The sequence below is a fragment of the Styela clava genome, chromosome 2 (assembly GCF_964204865.1).
Source record: "Styela clava chromosome 2, kaStyClav1.hap1.2, whole genome shotgun sequence".
Taxonomy (NCBI): domain Eukaryota; kingdom Metazoa; phylum Chordata; class Ascidiacea; order Stolidobranchia; family Styelidae; genus Styela; species Styela clava.
Genome location: NC_135251.1, coordinates 8387486 through 8401101, shown reverse-complemented (window position 1 = coordinate 8401101; position 13616 = coordinate 8387486). Strand labels below are relative to the sequence as shown.

Genomic DNA, 13616 nt, shown 5'->3' with positions numbered 1-13616 from the left:
GATTCATGTATAAATAAGAGCATAAATTAATAAAATCGGAAAAATGTCATTGCTCCATATGGACCAGGATTTTATGTAAATTTTAAATTACATTATACAATGGACGCAATGATAGTGTTTGGATTATCCTCGGGTTATATTTGGAATTCAAATCTGTTGGTATCACTCCTAACGGTTTGAACTGCATTATCTTTTTTTATATTATAAATATCATGCTCAATGATCCGCCAATTTTTTTTTTGTGATCCCATGGATATACCGTGATACCATTGTTTTTAAACACTGAACGATAAATATGATTGCGTTGGCCGTTAAATGATTAAACGCACTATGAACAATCTATATATTTTACGCGAACAAATAGGCTGATCAGTCCTAGGACGATATTACATAAGACATGTATGGATACAACCATGTAAATTAACAACAATTACCAATAATCAATGCATTAATATTGGTTCGAATTAAATTGTTTCTGATCTTACAAAAGTTTTACGTTGGTAATATTTTTGATTGCAAATAAAAACAATAAATGTACATCAAGATATAGCTGTATTTATACCCTCAATTATATGTGGTTTCAGTGTTGAATATTACAAACACAAATATAATAATATAAAACGATTTACAATATTTATCTGTCGCTAAATACGCTTGCATTGGAAAACATTGTTGGTTTATTTTTTTACTAAAAGTTAATTCCTCTAAAAAAATATTATTTTGTTAACGCGTGTATATTGCAATAGCACGAGAAGGTACATTCACACATCTCATGCTGAGCACTTATTATATGCAGCCCTAAGAATCTTGTAATGTGTCATGTATTTGCATTATTTAAGGCTAGTTTAGAGGAGAAAAAATGCCAAACGTATCAAATAAAATATTTCCGAGTTTTTGTATTTTGCTGCAACAAGAGGAATAGACTTTTTTTCGGTAATTTTTTATTGCTCATCGAATATTTCAAGTTACGAGCAGCCATACGCTTCACATGTTCAAACATTCACATTTTCGTTTGTAACATTATACTACAATACTTGTGTTATATTTAAAAATTTATATAAGATGTTATAGTGAAAAGATAATTGACAACTTTGCGCAGCGGATGCAAGGTTGCCGTTATGGTTGAGGAGATTCCTTGGAACATATTCTAAATATACTTTTCTGAAACGCATAACCTATATTACTGGTAGGTTGAAGTGTAAACAAAATAAATTCACTTCTTTTAAATCTGAGTAATTATCAAATTATTAGATCTGTGTTAATTTGAGGTCACCATATCTTCTATATACTTACGAGTATATGACCCCACAGACCCCGACTAACAAATATTGTTAGAATCTTCCGGCTGTTTAATATCTTACCCATATAAATTATTCGCGACAAATACATATTCAAATTTTACTATCTTTATGTATAAAATATATTGTATTCAGTGTAATTAAAGTTTCTAATTACATTAAAATTATTATTTCCATAATATTTTTCAGATCAATACTTTATACCTAGCAGACAAGATCATGGAGCCGAAAGCATTTCATGAATTCGCTCAAGTTGCCTCAACCGTTGAAGCAGGCGAAGTGCAGTTTGGTGTCTGTGATCTGACATGTGAAAAGCTGAATGAATTTGCACAAGGAGCAACTGATGTTTCTTCGAAAGTAAGGAATTAGAATATTGTTGTTCAATTTTTTTTTATTTAATACGTTTTAAAAATTAATCGTATCAGAGTATGTTTTAATTGTATTCTATACACAGGCGTACTTTACGAGATTATATGTTTTGATGCAAAATGCAAGGTAAATATTCCAAAATGTATGCAAATGAACTCTTCGTTTAAATTTTTGCATTCAGAAAGAACGGTGTAATTTAAATATATTTATTTGGGATAATATCCTGTGCATTTAAATAATCCAATAATAATTTTGAAAAAAGAACGTCAACTGTGCAAAAGTCATGTCAAATTTTATTGCATTGAATTCAAGAATATGCTATATCTCAAACCTCATATATTATATCAGCGATTGAACATATCGCGCTTTTGACATTAACTCCGTAAATTTGAATGATTCCAGAATTTTATGGACCATAACGCACACCCGACTATAATTTTTATGACGCATTGTCAATAAATTGCTAAGATAGTTTTTGTTTTGTCATACATATGGCTATACTTCAACGAGTTTTAGGGATTGTCGGGTCACAGTACAATGCTCAATAAACAAATTACTCAAAATTTTCATTGGTATTGTATTTTAATCAAAGATATCTTTAAAAACAACAAAAAATTTAATAAAGGATTCGGGAGACTAAAAGGTTTCTAAAACTTTTGCCGTTAACATCGGTTACTTATGAGACGAGCGGAACACGTAAGACGATCGGGATAATATTATATAATAGGATTACGTTTTGTTCGTCAACAAAATGAACATTATGTTATTAGGGGCGCGGTTTAAAACTGATAGAAAGTTAACGCACTAGGACGATAGTATTTATACATCGTCAAAATCAGAAATCGTTGCACGTAAAGCCGAAATCGGCGCTCCGTCGTATGTGAACCAAGATGGTGGACACTGGAATATTGTATGGAATATATTAGGCCATAATTTCATATCAATTTTCCCTGTTTTAGTTCTATTACGAGTTCGTGGTGTCCGCCATCTTGGTTCACATAATACGGGAGTATCTAGGTTTTGGATTAGGACAAAACTTGGTTTTCCGATCTGGGATGAAGTCTTCCTAACCCAGAAAATCCATAGCGATTGGGCCAGAGAAAGGGATTGGTTAAATGCTCTGGTTATGACGTACTTTGTCTACATCAGATATTTAGATGCTTATATAATGAAACTTAGGCAAATGGTTCAGGAATTATCCGGATTAACCGAACTATTAAAAATAGTCTATAAGCAGGAAATTGATTATTGCTGAATGAGCAGAGTTCCTCAGGAATAGAATAACTGAGCCGGAATGATACTAAATTGTCATGGTTAGATAATTCTTATTAATTTATAAAATTAAGAAAGTCAATGAATTTGTCATTTTTTGTCTATGTACTATCTAATTGTACATGAAGTCCTATTTTTAATAGAAACTAAACCTAAATTTGCAGAAATTCAGTATTTTCATTGATTTGTATTTGAATGGGAATCTCACGGAATGTTATGGTACAGGCATAAATTACCATGGAATGGGATTGAACAAAAAATATGTCTCATGTTCTAGTCAGAATATTACGTAATATTAACGCATTGTCAGGCCTCAAAGAACTCAGTGAATACACCACTTCCAAATCGCACGCATTGGAGTATGTCTCATTGAACTCCCGTCCTTTGTTCCCCATAATCACCAAATAATTTCAGACTTCTTGATGTCAAGATTAATAAAGCCCGTCATTTTGCCAACGTTACCCTTTGTCAGCAAATGATTCCCAGTATCTTTTGACACCTTCCATAAAAAAGTTTTTTTTCTCCCTGTTCAAACGTGCCAGAATTACCAATCAAGTATCTATGAAATCGACTTTTAGGTCTCTTTCCGCGTGAAGTTGCTAAAGAGCGATAATTTCCTTCTCTCTCTTATACGATGTGGGCTGTCGAAACAAAATTTTCAACTTCTCCTCTATTTCCGTAAAAAGTATTTTATCACCTTTCTACTATCCCTTTCAACGAAACAAGACTGGCAATCTGAATGCAAATTACGCATTATCGATCGTGGAAGTCGCGCAGTTGTAAACACATCAGGATTTTAGTACGATATGTCGTCATAAGTTTACTGTCAGTTCCACAAAAACACTATTTATGAATCATTGGAAATATTTATTTCAGTCTCTTCACGTTAGTTCATTCAAGAAAGTGGCATTATTTCCATTGCAATGGGTCAAAAATAATTATTTTTATTTTGCATCACTATAGTATACAAAATTGTGATAGGAACGACTTGTTTACTTTTCCAAATTGCGTTCTATCTGGCCTTCTCAAATGAGACATTAGTGAAATTTTAAATCAAAATAAGATGAAATATATCAACTTGAAAAGATGCCGAGGGTGTTTGCTCCCGGGTTTTCCCAAGAACTATGACGTCATAAACGTATTCTCGGCTTCAATGTCTCTATGGAGTAACCCCAGTTGTCGTTGCAATATCTCCTTTGTTGTGAATATGAGCTTGAAAGCAATAATTCCTATGTAGAGTGGTCAATATAGGACCCAATACATCAGTTTTTGCACAGTAGGACATTTACAATATTTTATTACGTTCTCTACTTTCTAAGCATTTAAATAGTCAAATTCCGAAACTCGCATGAAACATTTTAATTTCTGTGACGTATACTCTCGTTTAGTAAAAAAATAACCTAATAATACCAGATCATACATTGGGAAGACATAAAGTATTGATGCTCAATAAGTTACAATCAGGCATGACCCACACACACAATTTTTGTCATTTTTGACGAAGCCACGTAAAGCTTCAGGACGAACCTATCTGGTACCCATTTTATGCCTCAGGATGGTGCATAAGGGCGTGCAATTAAAAATCTAAGGTCAACTCATAATCTAGGGTCAAATTGCGCCTACCTGATATAATAGAGTTGGCCGTTGGTATCGGGTATTCCACAGTAGACAACATTTTAAAAAAATTGACAGTGATTTGATCTATTTGAAGGGCTAAAGTAAAAATAATAACTGAAATGGCAAAAAGTTAGTTTCAACCACTCTGAAACAAACATCACACAACAGTTTGCATCGCCCTGCACGGCCACTATCGGTTTGCGGAGACGTCGTAACTCATCAAAAGACGAAGTCAAACATCATAATACACGACTAATTCAGATATAGTACGTTTGCGAGAGTCGGTTTTCCACTGTCCCGGATTTACAATCATGGCCCAACTTATCCGTCGGTGAATTAGCGAATGAAATTATGATAAAAAGGAATACTGTAATACAGTATAGAGAGATATTTTGCTTTAAATATAATTTGGTCGATTGAAATACTGTTAGGGTACAATTAAATCGAGTGTAAACAATTATATTTAAAGTAAGCAGGAATTTAGGACTTTTGAATTCCTTTGGCAAGACCTTAATGGTCGAGAACGACGTCTATTAATCGAAAATATTCAGAGCGTGAGCGTTATGGATCGGACTAAAGGTCAAGATTCATATTATATATAAACCGTCTTATCGGTTTGCTAATCCCAAAAATAAACATCAGAAATAAACTCCCCCGTTATATAAACCTTTTGCGACCCCTCTACATTGAATAAAGGTAATGGCGAAATGATGAACCTAAGAGAAATAATCAATTTTAATGAAAATACAAATCAACCGGACCTATTAGTAATTTTTCCTGAACTTCATCTGAGTGGCATCAATTACAGAAGCAAATGTATTTTAACATTTCACAACTAAAGTTTAGTAAGAGGCAAATGTAGATCCATTCGCCCGAGTACCTTCTTCTGTTTCATCACAGACAATCTTTCCTGTACGTTTAATAAATCCATTGTTAAGGTATAATACGATCTCTTGAAAATATCTTAAATCGATAATGTGCCCTTCCATACACACTGTAAGACTAAATTTTTTAAAGGAAAACAGTCAATAGAAAAAAAAAATTGAAAAATTGAAAAAAAAAAAAAGACTGAAAAGTTGCTAATAGCGGTATTCTATTGCAATTTTTCTGAATGCCGATTATTTTTGTCAGCGTTGCGTGGTAATAATAAATACATTAATAAATAAATACCTCTATCTCCGTATTTATTATTTTTATATGATACATTTCCATCGACAGATGTATAACATATGCCACGAGCACGACGATAACTAGTTTTTTTTTTATCTCGCCCGGAAATTTGATTCCAGTGAAATAACAGTAATGAACTCTTCATTTGAGTTATGCATTCCAAATAGTTTTTGTTGTAAATTGTGATAACTTCCTAAATAAAAAAGTAGGGTATTAAATAGGTCAATAGTATTCTGTCAAATGCAACGTTATCAGTTGCCATGTTCTATTCTTTATATCTCAAACTATATCTCAAACCTCATATATTAATTATAGCAGCACTTGAACACATCGCAATTTTGACATTTTTTGAAATTCGTGAAGTTTGTTGATTTCCGCATTTTAAGGAACAAAATGCGCACCGGATTATATTACGCAGTGTCAATAAATTGCTTAGATTGTTTTTGTTTTAGCATATGAAGGTTCGACAGTATTTAGGCATTATCGGGTTACAGTACTCAGCTCATTACACAAATAACCAAATATTTTATGGTTATTGTATTTTAATCAAAGGAATCTTCCAAAATAACCAAAAATTGAAAAAAAAAAAAAAGCATTCGGGAGCCTGAAAAAGTCGCTCAAAATATTACTCGAGCAGTATTGATAAGTTTTATTATCTTAAAAATACAATACAAACGACACCTATTTTTCAAATCATCCTATAAATTGCATCGATGGGGTCATCTTTATTTGGTCCTAATCATGCTAGAAATATATCATAGCTAATTTGCCTCAATTACAAATGCAGGACGAGTATCGTTCATCAACTGTAGTCTAACAAGTGAAAAACTGAAAGTATTTAGGCAGGAAGCTGCTGACCGTGGCTTAAAAGTAAGAAAATGTAAACTTGTTGATAATGTTTTTTATCATGTTTTTGTATTTTCAAATGTGAATCACACTTGATGAGTTTTGAATTACATTTTCTTCACATGCGATTTACATAAGTATTTATTAAATTAACGCTGTTTTGATCAACTATTCGTAAATTTAAGCTGTTTCGCAACAATTTTCTCCAGATTGTTGCTTAAATATGTTTTTTTGGTTTAATTTAATGGATATTATATGCGGCGACATTTTGGAATGAGTGGCGAATAAAATCACTTATATTTCTTTCTTTGAGTTCGGGTAGTTTTGTGCGATTCATGTATAAATAAGAGCATAAATTAAAAAATCGGAAAAATGTCATTGCTCCATATGGACCAGGATTTTATGTAAATTTTAAATTACATTATACAATGAACGCAATGATAGTGTTTGGATTATCCTCGGGTTATAGTTGGAATTTAAATCTGTTGGTATCACTCCTAACGGTTTGAACTGCATTATCTTTTTTTTATATTTTAAATGTCATGCTCAATGATCCGCCAATTTTTTTCGTGATCCCATCGATTTACTGTGATACCCTTGTTTTTGAACACTGACCGATAAGTATGATTGCGTTGGCCGTTGAATGATTTAACGCACTATGAAAAATCTATATATTTTACGCGAACAATGAGGCTGATCAGTCCTAGGACGATATTACATATGACATGAATGGATACAACCATGTAAATTAACAACAATTAACAATAATCAATGCATTATTACTGGTTCGAATTAACTTAATTCGGATCATACAAAAGTTTTACGTTGGTAATATTTTGGATTGCAAATAAAAACAATAAATGTACATCAAGATATAGCTTTATTTATACACTCTATTTTATGTGGTTCCAGTGTTAAATATTCCGAACACAAATATTTTAATATAAAACAATTTACAATATTTATCTGTCGCTAAATACGCTTGCATTGGGAAACATTGTTGGTTTATTTTTTCACTAAAAGTTATTTCCTTTAAAAAATTATTATTTTGTTAATGCGTGTATATTGCAATAGCACGAGAAGGCATATTCACACCTCTCATACTGAGCACTTATCATATGCAGCCCTACGAATCTTGTAATATGTCATGCATTTGCATTATTTAGGGCTAGTTTAATAAAGGAGAAAAAATGCCAAACGCATCAAATAAAATCTTTTCGAGTTTTTGTATTTTGCAGCAACAAGAGGAATAGATTTTTTTTCCGTAATTTTTTATGGCTCATCGAATATTTCAAGTTACGAGCAGCCATACGCTTCAAATGTTCAAACACTCACATTTTCGTTCGTAACATTATACTACAATACTTGTGTTATATTTGAAACCTTTATAAAATTTTATAGTAAAATGATAATTGACAACTTTGCGCAGCGGATGCAAGGTTGTCGTTATGGTTGAGGAGATTCCTTGGAACATATTCTAAATATAACTTTTCTGAAACGCATAACCTATATTACTGGTAGGTTGAAGTGTAAACAAAATAAACTCCCTTCTTTTAAATCTGAGTAATTATCAAATTATTAGATCTGTGTTAGTTTGAGGTCACCATATTTTCTATATACTTACGAGTATATGACCCCACAGACCCCGACTAACAAATATTGTTAGAATCTTCCGGCTGTTTAATATCTTACCCATATAAATTATTCGCGACAAATACATATTCAAATTTTACTATCTTTATGTATAAAATATATTGTATTCAGAGTAATTAAAGTTCATAATTACATTAAAATTATTATTTCCATAATTATTTTTCAGATCAATACTTTATACCTAGCAGACAAGATCATGGAGCCAAAAGCATTTCATGAATTCGCTCAAGTTGCCTCAACTGTTGAAGCAGGAATAGTGCAGTTTGGTGTCTGTGATCTGACATGTGAAAAGCTGAATGAATTTGCACAAGGAGCAACTGATTTTTCTTTGCAAGTAAGAAATTAGAATATTGTTGTTCAAATTTTTTTTATTTAATACATTTTAAAAATTAATCGTATCAGAGTATGTTTTAATTGTGTTCTATACACAGGCGTACTTTACTAGATTATATGTTTTGATGCAAAATGCAAGGTAAATATTCCAAAATGTATGCAAATGAACTCTTCGTTTAAATTTTTGCATTCAGAAAGAATGGTGTAATTTAAATATATTTATTTGGGATAATATCCTGTGCATTTAAATAATCCAATAATAATTTTGAAAAAAGAACGTCAACTGTGCAAAAGTCATGTCAAATTTTATTGCATTGAATTCAAGAATATGCTATATCTCAAACAGCGATATCAGCGATTGAACATATCGCGCTTTTGACATTAACTCCGTAAATTTGAATGATTCCAGAATTTTATGGACCATAACGCACACCCGATTATAATTTTTATGACGCATTGTCAATAAATTGCTAAGATAGTTTTTGTTTTGTCATACATATGGCTATACTTCAACGAGTATCTAGGTTTTGGATTAGGACAAAACTTGGTTTTCCGATCTGGGATGGAGTCTTTATAACCCATAAAATCCATAGCGATTGGGCCAGAGAAAGGGCTTGGTTACCTGCTCTGGTTATGACGTACTTTGTCTACATCAGATATTTAGATGCTTATATAATAAAACTTAGGCAAATGGTTCAGGAATTATCCGGATTAACCGAATTATTAAAAATAGTCTATAAGCAGGAAATTGATTATTGCTGAATGAGCAGAGTTCCTCAGAAATAGAATAACTGAGCCGGAATGATACTAAATTGTCATGGTTAGATAATTCTTATTAATTTATAAAAATAAGAAAGTCAATGAATTTGTCATTTTTTGTCTATGTATCTAATTGTACATGAAGTCCTATTTTTAATAGACACTAAACCTAAATTTGCAGAAATTCCGTATTTTCATTGAATTGTATTTGAATGGGAATCTCACGGAATGGTATGGTACAGGCATAAATTACCATGGAATGGGATTGAACAAAAAATATGTCTCATGGTCTAGACAGAATATTACGTAACATTAACGCATTGTCAGGCCTCAAAGAACTCAGTGAATACACCACTTTCAAATTGCACGCATTGGAGTATGTCTCATTGAACCCCCGTCCGTTGTTCCCCATAATCACCAAATAATTTCAGACTTCTTGATGTCAAGATTAATAAAGCCCGTCATTTTGCCAACGTTACCCTTTGTCAGCAAATGATTCCCAGTATCTTTTGACACCTTCCATAAAAAAAGTTTCTTTTTTCCCTGTTCAAACGTGCAAGAATTAACAATCAAGTGTCCCTGAAATCAATTTTTAGGTCTCTTTCCGCGTGATGTTGCTAAAGAGCGATAATTTCCTTCTCCCTCTTTAACGATGTGGGCTGTCGAAACAAAATTTTCAACTTCTCTTCTATTTTGGTAAAAAGTATATTTCCTACCCCTTTCAACAAAACACGACTGGCAATCTGAATGCAAACTACGAAATATCAATCGTGGAAGTCGCGAAGTTGTAAACACATCAGGATTTTACTACGATATGTATATATATTAACTTGAAAAGATGCCGAGGGTGTTTGCTGTCGGATCTTCCTAAGAACTATGATTTCATAAACGTATTCTCGTCATCAATGTCTCTTAAATGGAGTAACCTCAGTTGTCGTTACAATATCTCCTTTGTTGTTAATATGAACTTGAAAGAGATAATTCCAATGTAGAGTGGCCAATATAGGACCCAATACATCAGTTCTTGCCCAGTAGGACGATTTACAATTTCTGATTACGATCAGGCATGACCCACACACACAATTTTTGTCATTTTTGTCGAAGCCGCGAAGAACCCTTCTGGTGCGCATTCGACGCCTCACGAAGGTGCCTAGGGCCGTGCAATTAATATTCTAGAGTCAAGTCATGACCTAGGGTCAAATTGCCTACCTAATTAATATAATAGGGTGGGCCGTTGGTATTGGATATTCCACTGTAGACTGAGATTTCAAAAAGCTAGACAGTATTTTGACCTATTTGAAGGACAAAAGTATTTTGGAGTGATATTTTGCTTTAAATATTATTTGATCGGTTGAAATACTGTTATGGTAAAATTAAATCGAGTGTAAGCAATTATATTTAAATTAGGCGAGAATTTAGGATTTTCGAATACATATGCAAGACCTGGATGGTCTAAAACGACGTCTATGAATTGGAAATATTCATAGCGTGATCGTTATGGATCGGACTAAAGGTCAAGATTAATACTATATTTAAACCGTCTTATCAGTTTGCTAATCCCCAAAATAAACATCATAAATACACTCCCTCGTTATTCAAATCCTTTGCGACCCCTCTTCAATGAATAAAGTTGATGGCGAAATGATAAACCTAAGAAAATTAATCAATTTTAATAAAAATACAAAACAAACGGATCTATTAATTATTTTTCCTGAACTTTTTCTGAGTGGCATCAATTACAGAAGCAAATGTATTTTGACATTTCACAACTAAAGTCTAGTAAGAAGCAAAAGTGGATCCATTCGCCTGAGTATTTATCTTCCTCTGTTTCATCACTTAAAAGTAAGGAGATGTAAACTTGTATATAAAGTTTTTTTCTTATATTTATGCATTCTCACATGTGAATCACACCAGTGTTTTGAATTAAATTTTCTTCACGTGCCATTTACATGAGTATTTATTAAATTAATGTCGTTTTGATAAACTATCCGTAAATTTAAGATGTTTCGCAACAATTTTCTCCAGATTTTTGCTTAAATATGTTTGTTGGTTTAATGTATTAGATATTATATGAGGCCACATTTTGAATTGAGTGGCGAATAAAATAACCTGTGTTTCTTTCTTTGAGTTCGGGTAGTTTTGTCCGATTTATGTATAAGTAAGTGCATAAATTATTAAAATCAGAAAAATTTCATTGTACCATAAGGACCAGGATTTTAGGTAAATTTTAAATTACAATAAATAATGGACGCAATTATAGCGTTCGGAATATTCTCGGGTTATTCGATATTACAGAAACATTGCAATTTATTTTCATTTTTTTCCAAAGTGAATATAAATCTGTCGGTATCACTCCGAACTGCCGAACTGTTTGTACTTTAATATCTTGTTATCATATCCAAAATGTCATGCTCGATGATCCATAATTTTTATTTTGTAATCCCATGGATATACCGTAATGTGCTTGTTTTAAACACTGACCGATAAGTATGTCTGCGTTCGCCGCAAACGATTTAACGCACTATGAAAAATCTATATATTTTAGGCGAACAATGAACCTGATCATTTTCTAGTAAGACAAAACGTGAGAGATATTTGGATACAATGATGTAAATTACCAACAATTATCAATCAATGCATTAATCAATGCATTAATCTAAAAATATTTTAAAACAATCAAAAATTAAACAAAGATTAAGGATATTTAAAAGTCGCTAAAATTTTTTGCCTTGGATATCGGTTATAAGTCAGTAAATTATATTTCCGCAAATTATCCTGAGTCTCGCTATTATTTCTTTGCACTTCTATGTCTTGTGACCCGAGGACGTGCCCCCAGCGTGAAAACTTGTTACTACTTTATCATCTTTGACATTGAGTGAAGTCAAGATAAATTTACGTCTCATAATAGAAGAAAAATACTATACGAGAACAATTAATAATTTTGAAATCATTGTTTAACCCAAATATTTCGAACATTTCCCAAAAAAAAAATTCAAAACATTTCTTTCGCATTGACGACAATCACTTTGGCGGCAAATGTATATAAATATTCTGCTATTTAGAATTGGCTGTTTAATCTTTTGAATTCTTATTATTAAATTCGATAGGAACTCATGGTTTTACTTTTGGATTATGCAATTTCAGTAAATTGAAAATGAAATATAAATATTTCTTTTTCTACAATGACAAATGTAGCTGAAGTATAATCGATATCAATAACATATTCTGTCCGTATTTATTCTCTTTATATCACAATTATCTCTTTGCATGCGTATGTATTCAGCCTCAAGAAAAACGATACCTATTTTTTTCTCCCGTTCGGAAATTTGAGTTTACTGGGGAAAACGAGTTATTATATAATCGTCTTGTAAGTGATGCTAAAAATAATCAAGAAGTGAATACGCAACCAAAACCTCCTATAGATTGAAATGCGGCATGATAAAATAGTAAAAATAAAACAACGAACACCATAAATGCACGACAGTTCATGTTAAGACAATGTTAAATGCGAAATCTGTTGCAGACAATAACATATCATCACCGAATTGCCTAGGTCATTTTTGTTTTTTTTTATAAAATAGTTATTTATGTAATGCTGCGCACCTGTCTGTTAACTCAGATTTTATCCCAAGAATTCCGAACCCCATAAAAATGAAAATTTTGTGTGGCATGCTTATTCTTGCTACTGTTTCGTCATAATAAATTGTCATTGTTTAACGCAGGACTATTGTGACGTCACAAAAGCAAAATATGATCTGCGAAATATTTTCGAGTTTATGCATCTTAGATTCTAGCTTAGCGCTTATGATTATGAAGTTGCAAAATTGCGTATGTACCTAAGTCATAGGCACAATTCTGCGTAAGTCACAGTGCGCCATTGTGACGTCACATACCTGCGTCATACAAATTACCGTACATACTACGCACCCGGTATAATACTATCTCTTAAAAATATCTTAATTCGATAATATGCCCTTTCATACACACTGTAAGACTAAAAATATAAATTCTTGACAAAACAATCAAATGAAAAAAAAAATTCAAAAATTAGAAAAAAAAAAATTGAAAAGTTGCTAATAGCGGCATTCTATTGCAATTTTTCTGAATGCCGATTATTTTCATCAGCGTTGCGTGGTAATAATAAATACAAAATAAATAAATACCTCCATCTCCGTATTTATTATTTTTATATGACACATTTCCATCGACAGATGTATAACTTATGCCACGAGCACGACGATAACTAGTTTTTTTTTATCTCGCCCTGAAATTTGATTTCAGTGAAATAACAGTAATGAA

General features: G+C 32.2%; 1 protein-coding gene across 1 annotated transcript in view; it reads left to right on the top strand.

Annotated features, from left to right (window-relative positions):
- LOC120336047 (uncharacterized) overlaps nt 1–13616 on the top strand; it is a 98792-nt gene that overhangs the window by 43188 nt on the left and 41988 nt on the right. Inside the window, exons 17-18 of the mRNA XM_078119883.1 lie at nt 1488–1655; nt 8392–8559. Coding sequence (XP_077976009.1) covers nt 1488–1655; nt 8392–8559 — 336 coding nt within the window. The remainder of the gene's footprint in view (nt 1–1487; nt 1656–8391; nt 8560–13616) is intronic.